This window comes from Alosa pseudoharengus, unplaced genomic scaffold, assembly GCF_046254945.1.
Source record: "Alosa pseudoharengus isolate Yale_2024_CS ecotype anadromous, Long Island Sound unplaced genomic scaffold, YU_APseudo_1.1 YU_APseudo_1.1_scf_4, whole genome shotgun sequence".
NCBI lineage: Eukaryota > Metazoa > Chordata > Actinopteri > Clupeiformes > Clupeidae > Alosa > Alosa pseudoharengus.
In genome coordinates, this window is record NW_027468774.1 from 26,294,091 (window position 1) to 26,317,946 (window position 23,856).

The 23,856-nt window shown below is 41.3% G+C and overlaps 1 protein-coding gene across 1 annotated transcript; it reads right to left on the reverse strand.

The window, feature by feature from the left end:
* Positions 1-1,969: 1,969 nt before the first annotated feature.
* Positions 1,970-17,904, reverse strand: st8sia6 (ST8 alpha-N-acetyl-neuraminide alpha-2,8-sialyltransferase 6). Its single transcript, XM_076265594.1, has 7 exons — positions 17,083-17,904; positions 13,825-13,893; positions 13,300-13,377; positions 10,667-10,811; positions 10,415-10,527; positions 10,029-10,121; positions 1,970-7,032 (listed from the first exon to the last, which is right to left on the reverse strand). Exons 1-7 carry the CDS (start codon positions 17,181-17,183, stop codon positions 6,552-6,554), a joined length of 1,080 nt encoding a protein of 359 aa, XP_076121709.1. The 5' UTR covers positions 17,184-17,904; the 3' UTR covers positions 1,970-6,551.
* Between the last annotated feature and the right edge of the window lie 5,952 nt (positions 17,905-23,856).

The following is a 23,856-nucleotide window of genomic DNA, read 5'->3' on the forward strand; positions in this document are numbered from 1 at the left end:
ACAAGTGAACACACACAGAAGCACACATATACACAAAAATAAACACTATGCACACACTCATTTACATACACAAAAGCAGGAGTAGGCATTGACATTGTTTTTGCGGAGAGAATGTGTAGGACTGAGTGTCGGTCATATTTTGTACCGCTTTGTGGTACATATAGTTTAAATGATATTAGCATTAAAACACAGGCATTTGTGTAGATATGTGTTTGCACATTAAATGAGCATAATCAATTTGAACTCTAAGTCTTGGTAATTTAGGAAAATTGGAAATGGGCTCTTTGCCAGACGGACTTGCAGAGCAAATCCCAAATTTGCCGGAAGTTCTTCTGGGTATCCGGATATAGCTCTTAGCCTGGAAGCCAGACAGATGAGCAACTGTGCCTCGTCTATCACGTCATCTGACCAGCTTTGGTTAGTTTGTTTGGAATTAAAAAGCTGTTAAGAAGCTATAGACAGAAGGCTTCTAAAACCCCATTTACACTTAGGAAAAACACATATATTTTGTATTGTGACATGTTCCATTGTTTGTTTGAAATGTGTTTGCTCGAGGGGTTTGCGACACCCTTCCCCAGCTGTTTTTAGCATGGGTGTGAACAGAATTATTTGGGAAATATCCGTTTCACCGAATAGCCTACCCTGCTATGTATATTTTGTGGTCTTAGATTTCGCTATTGGATGTTGCTATGCCACCGTTTGCAGCGAAGTGGAATTCTATGAAACATGAAATCACTATAATACTTCTGTTTGTTATCACAACCCTTCACAATGCATGTTATAACCATGATTGTTCACAATCTACTTTACCACTACCTGCTACTTTGCGAAGTCAGCTCAAACTAACGCCGGCAGGGCAGGTTGTCTCTATTTACGGAAATGACTGTGTGTGTGTGCCTCGGAGGGGGAGGGGAGGCTGAGGGGTCGATCCAGCTCTTTGGTGGATAGGATCTACAATTAGGTGTTAATTAATATTACTACGCTAGGTTGAAGTACTCCCAAGTGCTATTGCACCACACATTGTAGTTTTCCTGTTTATTCGCCTGGAAAATCGCCACGTTTTATGTTGTGTGACCTTACACATTTTTATCAACTACTCGTGCAACTGTATTTAAGTAGGGAAAACGTGGATGTTTTTGATTACTGATATCTTCCTCCCTCTATGGCTACGTCTGAGCCCGCTAGCATAGCAACATGCTAACACATTCGCGCCGTGCACCAAAGCGTTTGAGTGCACGTACCGACACGGGAGAGGTATGACTCAACTCGTGAAAGTTAAGGTAAGAACATATATTACTACTGACATTGGGTGGCGTGTTCCTTTAAACAAAACTACCAGAAAACAATGTTGAGGCATTTGTGGAGAAGAATGATAGTTTGTGTGTTCTTCCTACAGCTCACGGTAAGCTATTTCGTTGCTGAGTTGCTGGTTAGGTCTAGCCAATTGAGTGCAGAGGCACCCCCCCCCACACACACACACACACACAAATTCTGACTAGAATTGAGTATGACAACGTCAGGCTATATAGTTCTTGGTTGAGAAAACAAACTGGGGTACACATTGGACTGCATTTAAAAACTGTTCAATAGGTTAGCTACACCACATTCCAACGCATCACCTGTGGCTAAGACAGTTTTGTAACTGTAAGTGATTATAACTGATAGTATTGCAAACATAGGAAACTGCTGCCATCTAGTGTAAAGTCTTTTCTCATCAGTACATTCACTATTGTGCCAAGTAAATGTACTCAGTAATCACAAAACTATTTGTGTTTTCCAAATGAGTATCCGTACATCAGACCACAGACATTATATCAGTTTATTTACAGCTTAGTAGATGTTCAAAGCAAGGCAGTCAAACATTTCTGAGGCTGACCATATACAAAAACAGGACTTTCTCAGAATGGTGGTTCAGAAAGGCTCACATGCAAGCCAGTCACCATACTGTAGAACATTCTCACTGTCTTTCTTTTATTTGTCTTTCTCTTAGTCAACAAGAAGCACTTAAATAACACATTGCCGTGAATACGGCAGGAGGGTATAAATAGCTGCAGCTGTGTTATACACTCATCTGTGACAACATTTCCAGCCTACGACCTTTGACATTACAGGAAGCACTTTGGGCTGAAGTGGTTTTATGTCAAGCCAACACAGCGAAAAACAGCAAAGTGGTGACTACAGATCACCATGACCTCTATAACTGTTTATAGGCTATTGGGGTTATATATATCCCCATCCACCCCTTCCCTTAGACACTCACAATCATCTTGCAAAAAATACTCTATGCCGGAAGATGAGCAGGATATGAGTTTGATGTGGAAACACCATGGAAACCCATAAAGTCGTTGATCTGCTAAATCTCTTGCATTCTCTGTGGTTTATTGGCAGTATGCTTAACATAAGACTCAAGATACGGCCCCTTCCAATTTCAAGAGCACTGTGTCGTTTTTCTTTTTATATTCCCGTACAGCAGCAACTTTTTTCCCCGCGGACCACCTTCTACATCCTGACTCAGCTCGCGTACCCCCACCATCCAACACATAAAAGAGTAACACATTCTATTGACGCATTCCAGGCATCGTGTTTAATTAGCCGCCCTACATAATAACAAAATCAAAATGTGCAACTGGTCTATGAGCTCTCACGCTAAAATGAAAAACCACACTAGAATGGTTAAATAGCATCTCACTGCAGACCAGGCACTGTGGCTTTGGGAAGTCTCCCAATCCACGTGAAGCCTAGGGCTGTATGCCTCATCATACTTTCGTTTTCTTCACGCAGTCTTTTCTGTCTCGTTCTCTTTTATCCTCCTGCGCTTCACCTCCACCTTCATTAGTCTGCTCCCCATCCCATCGTTACCTGTGTCCTGCTCTGTTTCTCTCGCTTCTTCTCTTCGATCGCTTTAATTAGGCCTTTTGGACAGTGTCCCTGTTTTTAGCCAGTTTTAGCTACCTAGCCTATACTTAAACAAAACTAACGCGCCAGATATTCTGGCTGCCCGCAGGAAATCACGTGTATTGTGTGTAGCTTATATTTTAATGAATACATAGCCTATTATAGAGTTTACAAATGATTTCCTTTAATTTCACATTTCCATATTATTATAACCCGGTTCAAAAGTATGTATTATTTATGAATTAATTAGATTATTAATTCATTAATAATTTTTAACTCCTTTCCGCCATTGCCCTTTTCATCTCGCGTACCACCGGGGGTACCCGTACCACAGTTTGGGAATCCCTGCCCTACAGGAAAAGGCCAGTGGACTGCTGGCGGCCCACTGGTGGTAGCAGTAGCTGTCAACTGGCTTTCTGTTCATAGATGTTAGGGACTGTTTGGAGGTGGTTAAGAGTTCCAGGCAAAAGGGTAACTAATTTACACATTTTTTTTTGTCTTTACATGTCTATATTCATTTACACTAATGCTCAACATTTTAAATAAATGCTATCATGACATGATATTCTAGAAATAAAAAACTTTTTTTCACCTTCATAACCTTGTAGAATCATGACATTCTTCCTGTTCAGCCTCAGTTATCAGCCTTTAAAGCTGACATGGCCCAACAGCAGACCATGAACCTCCAGCAGGGTACTGACAAATCACATTCCAGAAGTGTACATCAATATACACCTGCTCTCTTCCTCCACAGACCCCTCGGTTGGTGTGGTTTAGCCCACCAGTGGCCTTCATTTGGGCGCGTCCTTGAAACTCCAGGTGGCAGTCTCTGAGGTATTGTTGCCCCACATCTTGAGGGAACTGAACAAATGTATAGTAAATGAACTGAGACCACAACTTATGATAGTCACTGACAAAATGTATCATGAAAGTTTGCACCTTCAAAAAAAAGACATTAAAGAAAATAATCAACTTGTTGTATTTCAGCACTATTTAAAGGGTTTTCACAGTTAGGCATATAACCTCTGAACAGCACCAGCCAATTAATGAGCATCACACTTTTACAGGGTGGAATGTGCAGGTTACCATCATACACGTCAAATCCATCAAAATAAAACATGCATGCATGCTTTCAAAACATGCTTCACTCAGTGTTATACATGTGTCATGCGACTGGCACAAAAATAAGACTGCTGAAGCAATAAAATAAAATTGTTAGCCAGTGACCTAGCCAGTGACCACACAAATCAATTGTGAGTGATCGGGACATAGGCTCCATTTGGCTCACACAAAGGAGAGTATCGAATTACAGCGTTTTAGTCTGGCCTATGAAGAGTGCACGTGCATGAACAGCCTCAATAGAAGACACCTTATGCATTTTTTATGTTATTACAGGTATATGTTGGAGCTATCAGTTTCATGACAAGTTTAAACCCTTTCTGGTAGAAGAGGTTCATGCAAAACCTTTTCAACTCAGATCCAAAGTGTAAAGTATGTGGTCCGACAGTCCAGTATTTTGTAGCCTATAAAGAAGGGTTCATCAGCGTCCAAAGTACAACTTCCACTGAGTTTCTTTATAGATAAGCCAAACAATATTCCAAATAATGTGAAATGGGAGGTAGTACATTATGTTTATTGTCAGTGCCCCCTTCCAGGTAGCTAATGAAAACAACAGTTTTATCATTTGAAACATTTTCAATGTATTTTCCTTTGAAGTGTTTCCTAAGGTAGTGTGAATAGTTTGCACATTCTAAATGTTGTTTCCTAATGTAATGTGTCATAATAGCATATTATACAATGTTATTACACAGCTCTTCACAATGCAAGTAGAACGCTCCATTGACTTGAATGGGATTTCCCAAAGTTCTAGCGGTCATTATTTTCGACTAAAGGACCTCTGAAAATAATAATGACCGCTGTCAATGGCAATGGAGTTTGTGCTTCTAATTCAGGTCTTGCATATCACTCCGCAACTACTGGAACTTCATTCAAAAGTGAAAAGCAGACAGTTCATCAGCTGTGTTCTAAAGAATGTTTGATTCAAGTTCAGCGTGTGTTGTTGCGAACTATTTGTTTCTCAGCAAAAGCCATGATGAACGGTAACAAATAGGCTATAGCCTAGGCTATGTAGGCTAAAGAGTGATATCGTGGGGAGTTTATTATTTAGTTTTGGCAAGTAGCCGTGTAATAAGCGGGATAATGTATAGAACGCCGGTCATTATTGGGAAAATAAGTCCCTTCAGGGCCTCCGCTGCGCGTCAGGGTCTGGTTCGCCCTGTCGGGACTTATTTTCCCAATAATGAACGGCGTTCTATACACTATCCCTTACATAGTGTATTCTATAGTATTACAAACATTACAGATCAAAGAATATCTTCAGTTTGGCTCAACATTCAGTCTTTCCTGAGAATGAAGTAGTCTCTTTCACAGATGAACTCTAACCAGCCATCATTCTCGAAAGGTTTCTTTTACAGCCTTTGGAAGATATTTATATAAGAATCCATTCTATAATCATAAATGTACTATAATTTTATATTCTGATTCAAAATTAGAGGGGAAAGAAAACTTTTTCTTAAAAGGGTTTTACCCTTGCCAAATGCATTATGCTGTAGCACTCTTACAAAGGACAATTTGCATCTAGATTGCTCTGTAGCTTTATATACTGTGTATCACTGACACAATATCTTTACTACTGATTAAAACATTTTAAAAGCCAGTCACTGATTAATTGGCATTAAGACAGGCAGTCTCACTATAAAGCTACAGCTATTATGTGAAGCTGCCGACTTGTATCTGTTTATTTCCATGGGGAGCTGTATTCTTAGAGGTAGGTTTGTTTTAGCTTGTGATCTCAGCATCATTAAAAGTGGGAAAATGACAATTGCTTACAGTTACAGTCATGTACCACAGTAGAATGGTACACTCAGTGTAAGCAATAGCTCAAAATATTTAAGGAAATGTTTTGACAAATAACACAAATTAAATCAAGGCATATCCTTCACCATTCCAGCAGTAACATTATCCATGAGCCCACAAAACCTCACGTCTGTGTTACTTTAACACAACTGCACATGATAGTGCTAAAATCCTAAAGCAATTTAACATGGCTTTATTGGGATTATTCACAATTTTGCCTTATACTGTACTTCCTTATATAGCATTGAAGTGCTCTACTTGCCTGCAGACTCTTGTATCTAATTTAACTCAAAGAGTAGATTAGCCAATCAGAGGAGAGGTCGGAGAAGAGACCAGTTGGTTAAAAAATGAACATACCATACAAGTATAATTGTTGGAATTCAGTGAACAACTTTAAATCCAAGCAAATGACGTCACCCCTTTGGAAGGGTTTCATTTAGAATGGCTTAGAATTGTAGATTGTAATGAAAATGAAATGAGATCTACAGGAAAACAAGATATAAAAGGAAATGTTTGTGCAAATCACTCTCAAAGACTGAGAGTCCAGTCTGCACAGCAGACATGTTTTCAGCCGCCCACAAAAGAAGACTACAAATCCCAGCATGCCTTTTTTTCCAGCAATAAAACAAGGAATCAAGTGACAACAATTCCTCAGAATACTGCAGCCATGCAGAGAACAGTTCTGATAGCTCTCATGAGAAAGCATGCCTTAGTCCAGAGGTGGCCATGCCAGGCATGCCTTACCCATCGCTGGGTGGACACTGTCCCAGATGCACCCTGAGAACGCCCTGCTCGTGGAGCCTCAGCAGGTGGTCAAACTCGGCTGGCATTGCATGAATCTTCTTCTTCGTCTCCCGGTTATCGTAGTAGTGGTTGGTGAGGTGCCGGTGGTGACCGTGCGGGTGCTGGCTGAATGGCCAGAAGCCGTACAGGTGTACGTTGGTGCACAGCTCCAGGGCCAGGCTGGCCACGATGAGGCCCGTGCTCAGGCGGACGGTACGCAGGCCCTGCGAGCGCCAGAAGCGAGCCAGGCCGGTCAGGTAGTCCGGATTGAGGAAGACGGGTCGCGTGGGGCTCCGGAAGTCCTCCAGGGTGTAGACGGCGCGCAAGGACACCGGCGTGTTGTGGCCATATGAGAAGGCAGGGAGGAGGACCAGGGCGTCACCGTAGGGGCGGAGGCCCTCAACAAACGGCCGCCGGCGCTCCATGAGCCCACCAAACCTGACGGAAGAGGAAATGATGGAGGAGACATTCAAAAAGAGAAGTGAAAGAGGGAATTTCCTAAAATACCAAGCTGGATGACAACACTCAAAGTTGAGGTTGAGGGGAAGCAAACATTTAACACAAAGAATTTAACACAAACCTACAAACAAGGAACTCATGGTAACTCAAACATTGAAGGGACAAACATGACCCAGGCCTGAAGAAAGCAAAATAAAATGCAAGTGAAATGCAAAATGGGAATAAGTGAGCTTCGCTCTTCTATATGCCTGCAACGACAGGGTACCCATAGCTGCAGCTTAGTTTGATACAAGCCTATGAGGGGCAGTGTTTACAGAAATCTAAGAAAAGAAAAAAATGGTGAATATATAATGCTGGTTGTTGATCACGCATGACTGAAAGCTAGATACAGTATGTGAAAACCTTCAATGCAATCCTAAGAAACCTTTAGTACCATTTAAGACAGGTTTAGACAAAATGCACTGGCATTAGGTACCATGCCAGTCAGATCGAATGAAAACAAACAAACAAACAAAAAACTTTAAAGTAAGAGTACCGGTAGCCAATACCACAGAGTGGCAGTAAGAGTTAAAGCTCGACCAATATGGGATTTTAAAGACCGATACCAATTTCGATATTTGAGGATTTAAAAAAACAATAATTGATAAATCATCTGATATTCATTAAACACAATGTAAAAATTTACTCTAATATTTAGCATATTGAAAAGTTCTGATCAAGGTGGGACATTGTGTTTAAATAGGCCTAACTACCTGGTATCCTAATGAAAGGCTAAGTTATAAAGTAATTATGTAAGGCATAATGTATAGAACGCCAGTCATTATTGGGAAAATAAGTCCCGACAGGGCGAACCGGTCTTGTTCCGCACTGAAGGGACTTATTTTCCCGCTTACATTATCCCGCTTAGTACACGGCTAATTGGCAAATCGAAATAATAAACTCCCCACGGTATGTCTTTAGCCTACATAGCCTAGCCTATTTGTTACCGTTCATCGTGGCATTTGCTGAGAAACAAATACTGTAGTTCGCAACAACACACGCTGAACTTGAATCAAACATTCTTTAGAACACAGGATCAACCGTCTGCTTTCACTTTTGAATGAAGTTCCAGTCCTTGCGTAGTGATATGAAAGACCTGAATTAGAAGCACAAACTCCATTGCCATTGACAGCGGTCAGAACTTTGGGAAATCCCTTGGCCCCAGCCGTGGCGCGACTGGCTGGGGCACCTGCACCGTACGCCGGCGACCCGGGTTCAATTCCCGGCCTCATGGTCCCTTCCGGATCCCACCCCGACTCTCTCTCCCACACGCTTCCTGTCATTCTCTACTGTCCTATCTCATTAAAGGCATAAAAAGGGCAAAAAAAATACTTTAAGAACTTTGGGAAATACCATTCAAGACAATGGAGCGTTCTACTTGCATTGTGAAGAGCCGTGTAATAATATGGATAATAGCATCAGTTCTTTGTTCTTATCTGTGATAAACACCAATCTTTTGGCTGGAAATGCTTCCAACGTGTTTGCCTGTCGTGTGAAAAATAGTTGCTGTTCTTATTTCTAGCTGGCACGTTTGCAGTGTGACATTGGTAAGACAATACTGGAAATTTAGCCGATAGATCAGCAAAAAGCTAATATCGGGCTGTAGTAAGAATCACAGGAACACTTTTGTTTGTTTGTTATCAAGATTACTATAACTATAATATATTCAGAACTCTGCAGCCAGACTAATCACTCATACCAAGAGATCTGCTCACATCACCCCTATTCTTTCTCAGCTTCACTAGTTACCGGTTCTGTCCCGAATCAAATTCAATGAGCCCTCCATGACCTTGCTCCTCCTTACCTCTGTGACCTTCTGGTCCCTTACACTCCATCCCACTCCCTGAGATCCTCTAACAAGACTCTCTACCCTGGGTGGCAAGTCTTTCAGCGCCATGGCCCCTAAGCTCTGGAATTCTCTCCCTCAATCCCTCCGTGATCCCTCCCTTCTTTCCTTTCTTCAAAGCGACCTTGAGTCTGGCGCTATATAAACTACATGTACCACAAAAATGACCACCACTCAGCAACTACTCTTGCAACTTTTGTGTATGTAAATTGATTGATTGTGTGCATGTGTGCGTTTGCTTTTGTGCTTACGTGTGCTTCTCTGTGTGTGAGTTTTCGCTTGTGAGTGTGTGTGTGGGGGTAATGGTGTGTGTGTGTGTGTGCGTGTGTGTTTATGAGTATGTGTGTGTGCCTGCATGTGTGTGCATGTATTTTTATGTGTGTGTTTGCGTGTGTTCATGAGTGTGTGTGTGCATGAGTGTGTGTGTGTGCATGCGTAGTGTACAGTCACTAAATGCACACATATTTTAATTTATTGTATGGCCCTCCATGCTTGGAATGCATTCAGAGGGTGTCATAATGATCCTATACTTCAAATTCCGTTCAGTTTTGAACCTGTCAGCCAATGATACCTGGGATTACAATGCCTCGGCTTTTACATTTTTAACTAGGTGGCGCTATACATCAAATGAGTTGTTATGAGATGGTCTTTCAGTTATGGGCACCCAGGTCTTTCAGTGTCCCGGGAATCGTTGACACAAAATTACTGAAGAAAAAAAAATCCGAAAGAAAAAAAACTCTGACTAAACTTATATGATCGCCGCTTCACTGCGCTGCGGTCATAATAAAACGTATTATTATTATTATTGTTATTATTATTATTATTATTATAACCCTTTTAAAAAAATACTTTCATGACAATGCACAAAATGTCAAAGAAAAACGTTCGCAATGTGCTGCCACAGACACACTCATCAAAGAAATTGCAAATCACGCTCCTCGCACACACACACACAGCATACACACATGCACAGCACACACACACACACATGTACAGCAGGCATGTGCAAGCAAGCACATACATGCATGCACGTAATCACATTCCTCTGATAATTCAGAACAGATACTCTCTTTTTTTCTGCTCCACTCACTTTTCATGGAGAATGCTGGGATTGGCTGTTACCAAGTTGGTTTTATTCCCCACATCCTTTTCATAGCCGTGGTCCAACGGAGGAAGGTTACATCTGTGAGAGAACCACATGGGGAGTTGGGGGAAGGAGAGACAGTGGCCTCACAAGTTACTGTGCAAAGGTTTGTTTTACACAGTTAAGTATAGTTATGTTATATATAGACTATAATCATAGCTATGCTTATGGTCTTTAGCAGGCACTTTTATCCAAATTTACTTTCAACATTATATGGCAATATTATATATCTATCTGGAACAGACCTTTTCCTAGAGTCCTGGTGGCTCTTATCAGTTTGTGTATTTTAAAGACGGATACAATTATATGGATTGAGTTTTGTACGTACATACCTGATAACAAACTGGGCAGATTCGATTCTCTGTCCACAGCTACTGTTGGCAAGAATACCCCCATTTCCAACAACAGAGCATGAATCCCATGTTGTGTTTCCAAAGGGTGACTCCTACACATGTGTACACAAATATACAGAGAGAGAGAGAGCGGTCACATGATGAGAACCTAGTAGAAAACTATGTAGTGTGTGAAGTAAGCCCCTGTGCCCACTTTCCCATAAGCTTTTAAGTACAAATGGTGTCCTTTACCTTTGGAAAGACATTGAACAGTGCAGGGGTCACTTGCAATGGCTTCCTCTTCTCACCATCATACACAACCTTTGACCCGACAGGGGTATTGGCTTGCGTGACAACTGCTTTAGTGACACCATGACACTTGCTGCTCAGCAACGACCTAACAAACCACCCCACAAAGACAGTGACAGAATATTGTTCACTATAGACCCTCACGACTGCATAAAAAGTCATGTGCTCATATTAGGCATTTCTGGTGGCACGGAAAACAACACTGAGCTAATAGTAACTTTGAAACAAACATTTAAAAAAAAGTTTTAAAGTTGACATTTTGTAATAAATACTCTAAAGTCCTATTCATTTTCATTTCAAAGTATCTGTGTTGGTTTTCAATGTTTCAACTGAAAACCCTCTATTACAAATTGAAAAAGTCAGTGCAGTATTAACATTACCTAAAACTTCACATGATATGTCTCTTTACATTTATTTGTTACCGTTTCGTTGTGGCTTTTGCTGAGAAACAAATAGTTTGAATTTTGAATGAAGCTCCATTGCAAGAAGTGACCAGACTACTTGTGGATTGATATGAAATATGTGAATTAGAAGCACAAAACCTGTTGCCATTGACAGAGGTCATTATGTGTTTTTAGAAGTAATTACATGAATATAGTTGACTGGTAGAACGTAATGGAGCGCTCTACTAGCATTGTGCAGAGCCGGATAATAAATGACGTTATTCTTGTCCTGGTCATTTACATGCTACAGAACCGATCAGAAAGTACAGACATCTCATGTCCTGTATCCTCTGAAACAGGATCCTGTCACAAACATGCTTCCCAGATGGTCTTTGGAGTGCTCAGGTGGCATGATAATCTGGTGAACGCTCGCAATGAAATAAGGTTCATCGAGTGTCACAGCGTTCATTTCATCACAGTCCTGCGAGAGTGCAACTTGGCTTCCCTGACTCCCTAGAACAACATGATGCTGAGGTCCCCAGGTCCATGGTATGGGCCAGGAAGGGGACACTCCAGGGGTCAAACTGTCCAACTGCTGCTCTATTAAGGTAAAAGCCACCACGTGCAGGCTTAAGCGCATTCCAACAGCAGGGCCCCCTATGGCTATGTTAAAGAGAGGGTCAGCTGAGGAAGGGGAGGACGGAAAGAGCAGAACAAAAGAATAAGAACTTCCACTTGACACCCCCCCAATCACACAGCAGACTTCAAAGAAAAATGCTATCCACCCAATACAAAAATAAATTAAATGGATAAACAACTCAAAACAGACTCTGGTACAGTAGGCTTAGCCTTTGTTTGATTGGTAATTTCCTGAGAACAGAATTCCAAGTCCATCCTGCTCTAGAATCAGGAGTTCACAAGATGGCAAGTACACCTATTTGTGGCCAAACTGTTTTCTAGAAAAATGATTTGTCCACACATAGCCTACATGAGTATTTTGAGGGAGGAAATCCTGTTTACTTGAAGATGCATAACTGCCAAGAGCATGGCAAACAAATAAACAGGTGCTGATAACCCTCATTAAAAAGCCATGTTGAAAAATCAGAAGTCTGGAAAAAAAAATAGATAAGGCTGCACATAGTGACATTACACACCTAAAGTTTTTAAGCGACCTAAAACATAATGCAGTAGCAAGATATCTTTTTGCCTTAGTTTCACTGTATGAGATGATAACTCTATGGTGCCCAATGATGCCCTCAGAGTCAGTGGTGATGAAACAAGGCCACAGCATGAATTGCTTGAAACCTACACTTTCACAACTGTCCTTGAGTCAACAAGATCTGGAGACCACATGTCCCAACTGGTACAGAACACTGAAAGCATGGTATAGTGAAAGTAGATATGCAGTACATAGTGAGCGTATTCTAGTCAGTTACAAATAACAAATAACTTAATGAAAGTTTAAGATATTATTGAATTTGGATTGCTCCATTGCACAAGGCAAGAGCACACTGATAACCAAGATGGATACTGTGATGAGCATAGCCTTAAGATATATAAGAAAACGTTTTGTTTGCGGCACAAAATACTGTACAGTTATTGTTGTCTCATGACCATCCCCGTGGTTCGATTTCCTGTTTCCACTGAGTAATGTTCCACTCCAGGACTCCAGGAGAGAGGCCCAAGAGCACGGCTCGCCAACCACCCAGCCTTCAACGCCCACACATGTTGATTTAAGAATTCTCAGGAAATACACACACACACAAAGAAGATGCAGCTATGCCTCAGGCATTGCTGAAAGGCCTTGAATGACTCAGCTGTGAATTGACATTGCGTATTTCTGTGACAGTGATAACACAGATGTTCACAGATGCAACAGATGGTTCTGTGTGTTTTGGGTCATGGGAATCAAATGGAATGGGAAAGGCAGGGGAAATTGGGATGAGTTTTTATTTCCGGCACTTTCCTTGGGAAAATCCCTGCATTCCTCTCTATCTCTCTGTCTTTCTTTCTATCTATCTAGTTAATTTTCTAGTTTGTTTTGTTAGTTATTGCTAGTTAGTTATTGCTAGTTAGTTATTGTTTTGTTCTTGATGCAATCACTGAGCAAAACTCAATATTGTGATAATGAAAATTGTGTGTGCGTGTGTGTCTGAAAGCACATTATTTGGAATGGTTTGTATATGCTCTCACCTGAACTTTTTATAATTGTTTTCTTGTTTCTTCCAGTTTTTTGAATAACGTTCCACCACTTTATCAATAATGCTGTCCCTGAGAAAAGGTACAATGCATGATTTCACAGGACACCAGTAAAACGTCTTTCCAGAAGCAAGTAAGATCTCTACTGCTTTTTTGGAAATACAACAAAAATAGAACAATGAAGTAATTTATCCAGCCATTAAATATTTCTGCAATTGTAGGTTAAATACATAACAATACATAAATAATAACAACAGAAATATCAAAAGAGTGCATTAGATTTAAGGAACAAAAGACCATAGTAATTTTGACAGAATATGTCCCGTCATGTCTTTTATCGTGTCATGACCGATTAATTCAGTCTTTTGCCTTGTCTTGCTGAGTCAATGATGAGTACACACTTTTTAATGTAGGTGCGGTTAAAACAAACCACAGATGAGTCTGGGCATGTTTTTAAAGCTCTGTTACATGGGTTTGATTTTTATGATGTTTTCATGGCTTAGTGCTCTGAGGTCTTACCTGCAGCCTAGGCAGTCTGTTGAATCCACACTCTTCTGGCTTTGGAAAGGGCTACGAGGAGTGGTGTCACTGCAAGAGTGAGTGAGACAGGTGAGAAAGTGTGTGTGTGTGTGTGGAACAGAGAGAGAGAGAGAGAAAGGAAGACATCAGCATGTGGAAAAATGCACCGTATGTACATTTCAGAGTCTTTTCTATTTCTGTTATGAACATTTTTGAACAAAAAGGCTACTGATCATTTCCTACAACTGACCTACATGTCTCTAAGGTGAAACTGAGAGCCAGCCCAGCTGGAGCTGTGTTTTGACAACAAACAGAATTCGGTGTCCTTTCAAAACCATGACGACAGTGTCTCAGGGTTGTATACCATTCCATGACTCCTCTCTAAGTTGGTAGTTTACCATAAACACAATCAATCCCACACCACACAAACATGTTGACAGTCCAAAGACTACACTCAGTGAGTGGAAGTTATAGAAGCAAAGCTTTTTGACAGAGATGATCCTTATTTTTGTTATTCTATTTCAGAGGATTATTATTATGTGAGAGAAGTTGTTTTAACAGAGGAAACCGTACCAAACTCCAAACAATGCAGTGCATTCTGCGTCTACTGAAATCCATCTCATACACAGGGTTGGGTCAGATTACTTTGAAATGTAATCCATTAATGACTACAAATTACATGCCAATTTTTGTAATCAGTAACGTAATCAGTTGGATTACCAAAAACATGTAACGTAATCTGATTACTTTAGGATTACTTCAACAAACTGAACAAAAAAGGATTACTTGAACAAACTGATCAACATCTTGGACAATGAATGCCATCCACTCTACAGCACTATTAAAAAGCAAAAGAGCTTGATCAGCTGGAGACTTCGCTCACTGCCATGCACAACTGAAAGGCTGAGGAAGTAATTTGTCCCCAGGGCCATTGAACTGTTTAATGCTTCACTAAAGGGAAGAGGAGAGATAGACTTCTCTGCTTAGTCTGTCTGCCTCTCCACCCCTATACATGTTTGAGTACTGACTGCCCACTACTGCTTTACTACTGTTTTACTAATGTCCACAGCCTAATGTTTTTACTACTGTTTTTCCTGCTACACTGTTTTTCATGCTATATTAGCACACATGATCAATGGCTTCTGCTACAATACTGAATGGCTGTAACCCTATTACCTCAACCTGTTCTTGCACTGACATAGTTTTTTATATTACCTTGTCTACATTATACTTTACTCTCCTATTTGTCCATATTATTTATGCTGGTCTCTAGACCTTATTATTGCACTGTTGGACTAATGTTGGACTACTTTTTGCACCTTCACCATGACACTCACTCTCTTGAGCACCTTACCATACACACAGAACTAAAGGACTACTGTTGGACTACTTTTGCACCCTCACCATGACACTCACTCTTTTGAGCACCTTACCATGCACACAGAAGAACTACAGGCCCTGTCACTACAAGCGTCTCATGCTTGATCACCCTCAAGCACACTGGATTTTTTACATTTAATTTATATAGTATATTTAGTATTTAGTTTTGTTAGTTTTTCTTATCTCCTACTGTCTCTATTGTACAGTGGAGTTTGGTTATATGTTTATACTTATACTTATATTTACCATTTCTGCTGTAAGTGCATGTTGTGTGTGATGTCTGTATGCTACTGAGACCCCCTGAATTTCCCCTTGGGGATCAATAAAGTATCTATCTATCTATCTATCTATCTATCTATCTATCTATCTATCTATCTCTATCTCTATCTATCTATCTATCTATCTATCTATCTATCTATCTATCTATAAATATGCCCATTAAGTAAAAGACACCACCACAGAATTGCTGAAAGAATTTTCATTCTATTTTTCTCCACTCTTCTCCAAACATGCACAACTCAGCTTAAACTTTATAAGGGCACAGCTGGACAAAGAATTTAGCTTTTGCTGGATTTTTGTGACCCAGGGACATGGCCTGAGATTGGCATAAAAAAGGGAAGCATTAAACCCAAATGACACCATGTCCATTTCAATTGTGGGGGTGAGAAAATTATTATTTTGGGATGTTTTTCAACCAGGGGGACCTGGTGACTTTCTCAAAGTAAACGGTAACACTAAAACAAGAGGCTACATTAAGATTAGGAGGAAAAGATCAGGCAGTGTGCTGAGAGACCTGCTCCAATAGTATGTAAGTTAGTAAGTAAGTATATCTTTTGATCCCGTGAGGGAAATTTGGTCTCTGCATTTATCCCAATCTGTGAATTAGTGAAGCCGAACCGGCAAGCCAAAAGGCCTAAGCCCTAACCAGTAGGCCATGGCTGCCCCAAAAGGCAGCATTTAAACATTAAACCACACAATGATCCAAAACATACAGCCAAACAAGGCAAGAAATGGTTAACAGAGAACAATATCAATATTTTAGAGCGGACCTCAATCCGTCAAAAAAGTGAGCACAAGGCCAAAGTGATGGCAAATAATCATTCCTGCCTTAAACCCCAGATTGCTGCTAAAAAGGTGCAGTCTACAATCATTGTGGAGACATGAAGAGGCTTGGTGGGTATTATATGAACCATTTTGAGGGCTGTGGTGGTAAATAAAGATGTTTCCAGTGATTGTTTAAAAAGGGTATGAATCATTTTGAACACGCAATTTTTCATAAAAATGTTAAAAAATATAAAAACACTTTTTTTTGATTCCATGTTTTTACCACATTGTCTTGCAACCTTTTGGCATGTGCAAGTGTCATTTTAAGTAAGAACAAACATATTGGTCAAGAGAAAATCAATATTTGCCAGGGGTATGATTAATTTTGTTCTTAACTATATCTGAAAAAAGTCTAAAAAGTGAACATCCGAATGAACTGCTTGTCAAATTGAAAGATAGCTAGGCTATCATAAAAAAGTTGCATTGTTTGCATGATAAAATGTAATCAGGTAATCCCCAACAATGTAACTGTAATCTGATTACACAATTTTTTTATTGTAATCTGGGCTGATTATAGTTACTTGATTTTTGTAATCTGATTACTAATCCAGATTACCCAATCCTGCTCATACATACGTTTTTTAAATTATAGAGGATACAGAGAACTTTTGTTTAAAAGTAAACATGATTTTTGCTTCACAAACAGTACTTCTCTTACACCAACATAAGTGATTAAAAAGAATTATGTTATTATATAACTATAAAATGTGCTGTGAAGAATACGTAGTTTCTTCATACACACACACACACACACTCACACGTGAGCAAACTCACCTGTCTGAGTAAACAATCCACAAAAGCAGGGTAAAGAAGGATCCGAGGGCGAACAGAATGAGCATGAGATAGAGGAGCAGCTTGAGAAGAACAAGCTTCATTCCTCACACACACACACACACACACACTTACTCACACACACCTGCTACTTCTTCATAGCCTCTCTCTCCTACCCTCGCTCTTTCTCCTCCGTGCGGCCCCGTCCCTTGCACGGACTTTCCGGCCCAGTTGCTCGTGTCCACCTCAGGTTTCCTCCTTTTGCTATCCTCCTGGCTCCTTGCTCAAGTGTTTAATCCTGTGGTGGCATTTCTCTGGACCCACTCCGTTTCTGCCTGTCTCTCTCTCTCCCTCCCTCTCTCTCTCTCCCGCTGTATTTCTTTTGTGCTTTTTTCTTTCAGCTTTTCTCTTGCTCAAGCCAAGTAGTTAATCTCCTTGTCTCTCTCGCTACCCTTATTCCCCCTCTCTAACTTTCTCTCTCATACACACAGACTGTCTCACCAGGCAGACACACCTCTATGATTGCCCTGATATCCGTCTATGACATCTCAACCTCTTCAGATGTTCCTCTTTTCAGTCTCTCTCTCTTTCTCTCTCTCACTTTGGTTTCTCTCACCAGTTCTGCTCTGCCCCTCTGCTAGGAAAGGGGTGGGGGTTAGAGAGGTGGGGGCGAGGGGTCCTCCCGATCTTTTTCTCACGGTTTCTTACTTTAATGTGTAATCCTTGTTCATTTTCTCATTTCCATGACTCACTTTCAGGCAGGCAGACCTTGTTCTTTTTCTCCTTTTTTCTTTCTCTCTCTCTCTCCCTCTGTATCTTCCTGTCTCTGGCACTCTGTTGAGGCTCCACGTCCCTACTTTTGCTCTGCTTGTCACTAGCTGTTGCTGTTGCTCCTTCCACATTCTCCACCCCCCCCCCCCCCCACCCCCATGTCCAGGAATGATTGCCCCCTCCTTCCCCCATTTTCCCCCTCTCCCTCTTACTGATTCTCTCTCCTGCATTCATTTGTCTCTTTCTCTCACTGTCGTGCATGAGCAGCAATAATATGAGTGCCTGGTACTGAATTCGCGTCCAAGGCTCTCTCTTTCTCTCTCTCTCTCTCTCTCTCTCTCTCTCTCTTTCCCTCTCTGTGTGTGTGGGGGGGGTGTGTGTGTGTAAGTGTGTGTTTGGAGTGCAAGCTATTTTTCCCCTTTTTTTCACACCATCCAATCAGAGTTAGTAACTACTTGGGGCAGTGGCTATCAGCCTATCAGATACTCTGGTGTGAGTTCTCCCCTCAATAACCCCACTCCCGCCTCAGCCAGGTTTCTGCTGAGGCAGAGAGCGAGAGAGTGAGAGAGAGAGAGGGGGGGGGGGTAGGAAGGGAGCCAGAGAAGAAAATGCCAGAAGCACTAGTAAAAATCCACTAAAGCGCTTGCTATTCATTCTTGATTTCTGAGAGTGGTCAAGGGGTTCTGTGTGTCTGACTGATTTAGAGGAGGGGAAAGCAGAAATGGGGGAATGTTCTCTGGAAGAGTGGGGGAGGGGAAGGGGGAAAAAACTGGACAGTCTCCACTGTTGCACTTTAAGCAATAGGGTAGCGTGTAGCGGGGGTGCTATGTAACGAATAAATGAGTGTGAGTGCACTTCTGCGTGAGAGAGAGAAACTGCAAGGCCATTTTGTAAAAATTATTTTGTGTTGTCAGTAATGTTATCATGAGTATACTGTACAAATACTGTAACAAGCCTTCATACAAGCAATTGAAATTCCTGCCTTATATCAGCTGTGTCAAGTACTCTCACTTTGGCAACAATGGGGTTGCACACAAACACCCTAGGAAATACAAAAGCACATTGGGAATGTGGGATGGAGAAGGGGAGAGCTAGAGAGAAAGAGAGAGAGAGTGAGATAGAGAGAAAGAGAGAGAGATGGTTGAAGATGGAATGAGTAGTAAAGATGACAGACAAAGTCATGGGATAGGGACTGGAATGTGCAGAGACAGAGAGCTGGTTATAAGTGCATCAATGCCAGCACAATCTGCATTATTATCTGTGATAATGTAGAGCAGGACAAGCTGTCTCCTCCCCAGACTCCCCCCTGCACAGGACCATGTGTGCCTGTGAGAAAAGCACAATATCTCCTTTTGTTTGCCCTGGCTGTCTGATGTCACAAGCGTGCACCAAGGAAGTGACCCATTTCTCCCTAGACAAACACACACACTCTCTCTCTCTCTCAGATACACGCACACACATACACACTCATATGCAGTCACACACTGGCATAAATGCAGCCTTTAAGCACAAATACACACATACAGACATACACAGCAACGCTCGTGTTCACACTCACACAAACACACACAAACATTTGGTAGGCCAGTGTTTTATTTATTTATCCAACATGCTACTTTCAAACCATGACACTCACTTTTAATCAGCTTTGTGTGTGTGTGTGTGTGTGTGTGTGTGTGTGTGTGGAAAGAGGGAAAGAGAGAGAGAGAGAAAGAGACCATGGGCTGATCTCTCTAATGGTCTTCTGGGTTGCAGACATGTTGACTTGAAGTTAGCAGATGTTTACTTTGATCCAAGAAATGCATACCTCTGTGCAGAATTTATGTGAGCTGCCAGAGCTGTGTGTGTATGTGTGTGTGTGCGCGCGTGTGTGTGCGTCTATGTGAGAGAGAGAGAGACGCACAAACAATGTGCTCAGGAAAGAAATATTTTTGCAGTCTGTGAAGATGTGTGACGTATTGGACGTAATGCATCAAGACAGGAAACTGCGGTGTGTTCCAGTGCACACATGTGAGACACCGCACAGGAATCTGCCAGACAGAATGCACTTGGTCACGAGCAGATGTATGCGCACACACTATGGCAGACAGGCTTTAGGTTACAAACACACACCCCACAGCTGTCTGGGCATTTGCATCCATATCATTAACAGCTGATTTGGCTTTCATCCACTGCAGCACAACACAAAGTAGCTGCATTTTTGCATGTATTTAAATGCACACACTCACATGCACACACATGTACATGAACACGCTCTCTCTCTCTCACACACACACACACACACACACACACACACACACACACACACACACATATGCATACACACACACACACACACTCTTTTTCTGACCTGTCTCACTCACTCTCTTGCAGTGCCCGCTCTTCATCAGTGACTGCTTTAAGTGCTCTTTTGGATGCCTAACTGTAACTAATGCTAATGACTGACTCTGTAGAGACTCTAATCACAGTAATACACTTAGCACTCACTTTCATTGACTCCGCAGTAGATCACTGCTGCATGGAAAGATGCCTCAGCCATAATCTGCAGCCTCTTATATGGCTACTGATTTGGACATGCTGCACAGCAGCAGCTCTTGGGCCTGTTGCCTGAGTGTCCTCACTACAGGGTGGGGCAGAACAGGGGTTATCTGGGCACATTATCTGAGCACTGAAGCCTATTCTCTCACTTTACAAGCAAGCTCTCAAGGTATTAGACAGAAAATACAAATCATCACTGCAATATTCTTGATAATAAAATCCTTATCTAGGAAAATATAACAAAACACACTAATGCATGCCTGATTTTTTTAAAATCTAAATGGTAAGGCTCCACCACCACTCTGTGCTCTCATAAAACAGAAAAACTCCATCAGTAGAGCTGCAAGATCTGCCCTAAGAGGGGACTGTGTAGTCTCTCTTGTTGTTGTACTTTCCAACACACTTTCTCTCAACATCTTAAGGACTGGCTTCTGAGCAGTCAGACATGTGAACACTTTTAATTCTTAAAGGTAAACTATGCAGTATTGGCAATTTCCTTACTGTTTTCTCAGTTTTTGCTTCTTTTTCACTGGCTCTGTCATGACGAATGTCTGAGAAACTCCATCGCTAACTTTTTCTAGCCGTTGCCTGGCGTGTATGTGTATTTGAATGCAGTAAAGCAATTCGTTACACTCGTTATACTTCCTGACACTGAGGCCGTCGGCCCGCCGGCCCACAGTTGCAAGGGTGTTTTTTCCGCTCACAGGCGCTAGGGGGAAGCGAGACGGCCACCATTCAACCCGAAAAAAGTCATATAACCATTCCAATGACTCTGAAGCTGTTAAATGAAGGTAAATTAAGCTAAAAAACTTGCATATTAAGCTAAAAAACCTGCATAGTGTGCCTTTAATATCTGTAGTATCACACACCATGTATTCTGCCCATTTCTAGGAGTGCTGTTTTATGTTGTATCTGTGAAGTTGTGTGAACGCTCTTGTGTTTTTCCTTGTGTATGTTTTTTTCTCGACATCTGGGAACAACTGACCAAGTCAATTGATGGTTCTCATAACATCTTGCCAAAGGACTACAGTGGAAAATTAGGCGGCTGGCTAACACTGGAACATTTACAGAAATGTTAATGAATGTGCGCTGTCCTATAAATAAATAAATGAATGACAATGTGCCGCCCCTAACTTGAAACAACCAAACAGAGAGCAATGGTCATTGTCAGTTAGGGAAGTCACGAAGGAGGAGAGAATCACACACATGCACATGCACACGTGCGCACACAGATGCAGCTGTGGAATGAAGAAGTAGTGTCCTACAAGGCTGTTAGCATAAACATGTCCCTCCCGAGTCCCGATATTCAACAATGCTTAAAATGCCTTTGCAATGCAAATGCAGTAGCATGTCTTATCTGCTTTCTGAGTATGCCTTTGAGTGGATATATTACCATGGCCCATGACACACAGGAAAACGGGAAAACCAATACTAAAGAAACAGATAATCATCCCATGTGTTAATGTCAATATAATGGCAGGAACTGATTTCTGGTAAATAGATCTATGTGTGGTAGACACTCACCGTCTTGTCACAAGTTTTTATTCCTGGTCCTGATGAGTTTCTCAATGAGTCATGTTTAACCACAAGACCAGACATCATTCCACCGTCTGTTGTGAAACAAAAGTTATGATGTCACAGAATTGCCCTGGGTCAGTGTCTGAGACTTTCTAATGAGGAGACACAGCACTCAAAGAATCTCCCATAGAAATATATGGGGTAAGATCGTAACATAAACATGGCAGTTGTGAATACATTGTGCCAATCATGTGGTACGTTGTGAATAGGCTATGTCGTGCCAATCATGTGTTGTGATCTCGCAGCTGGTGTCTTGAAGCCTTGCACCCGTGCAGTTGTACCTGAAATAGATACCCGATAAGTGCCCAAAAAGCGTTGCAATATGGCCGCCAAGTGGAAAGACATGCCTAAAAGGACTTGTCTGGGACTGGGGTCAACTATATATTTTAAATGATGAATGAATGTCCAGTTCCATTTTAACCGGAAAAGGTGAACCAGTGACAAAGTTGTTATATGATGGTATGGTTATTGTGTAATAAGTTATTCATTCAGCGCAGAGTGTGATGTCACACTGCTAAAGGATATTATTAATTAAAAACATATTAATGCAATTTCTGACACATTTAGCAAAATATAGTTTGTCTCCACAATTACAGTTCCAACATAAAATTACTGTAGACGTTAATATTACGGTTTCAAACACGTCCTTGCTGAAATTAAGTGTAAGTACTAGCCTGGAAAATCTAGAGAGATTAAGGGTCTGGCCACGAACAATGTAATGGCCCAACTCGAGGGACGGCACCAAGCATGCATTTGAAAATCTCACTGCACGCAATTGGATAAAACTAGACCAATGCTTACTCTGAATGATTTCGGACTTCGACGCAATTGGATAACACTACAACCAATGTTTACTGACCTCCAACGTTGCAGCGCTGTCGTCATCAGTTTATCTCGCCTCTGGCCCGCATATATCAGATACGCCGATTTGATTGGTTCCACGGGATGCAAGGGGTAAAAACGTGCATCAATTGCTCATTGCCAGAGTGTCTCGCAGAGACAATTCCATTGTGCTCTCGCGAGAACTCTGGATTTCCAGGGTAAAGGACTACCTAATTCAACTGGTACCTAGGACTACCTAATTCAACACTGGTCAAATGTTAGGCTACAGGAAACAAAGGGCTGAGAGAGAAGGCAGAAATAACCAATCTGTATCCACTTTTTTTTAAATGGTATTTCATGGTTTTTCTAACACTTTCACATATCTCAAAGTACATATCTCAGAGAACACTTTAATCACACATGGATACTTTGACATTGTTTGGTTTTGAGCACAGGTGAAACTGTTATGAGGCAATTGTTTGATGTTGGGAGAACTGTCAGACGTTCTATGAGAGAGGAGAAAAAAAGTGTGCAAGGTTTCAAAAAATGTGTTTTAGCAGTTGTGAAAAACTGTAAGTGTTCCCTTAATTTTTTTGAGCAGTGTATAGTATGATTACGGCCTTGGTTTACCCAAGCAGATATCTCCTTAAGTTTAGGTATATCCTTAGTAGGCTACAAGATATCCCAGTAAGCACATCATGACTGATTTCTGTGGTCTAAACAGCTGCGATATTACATCAGCGATAAAGCAGCTACTGACCAGCTTTTCAATACTACCTGAAAGTACACTTCTTCACAATCTCGATACCCTTTAGGCAGAATAGTTCATATGTTCATCCATATCTATTCTGCTCTTATAAGGTTACTGCTAATACATTGCACATAGTTATTTATTAGGCCTACTGTAAACCATTCCACCTTATTTTTTCCCCAACCATCAATGTAGCACAGTCAGTACGTTTTTATAGAATAATCCACTTAGTTTCTCTCCAGTAAAATGTTCTGAACTCTGGCAATTCCATAGCGATGGAACCCAAACTTGAACAATGATCTGTTTGGCTGCTGTTA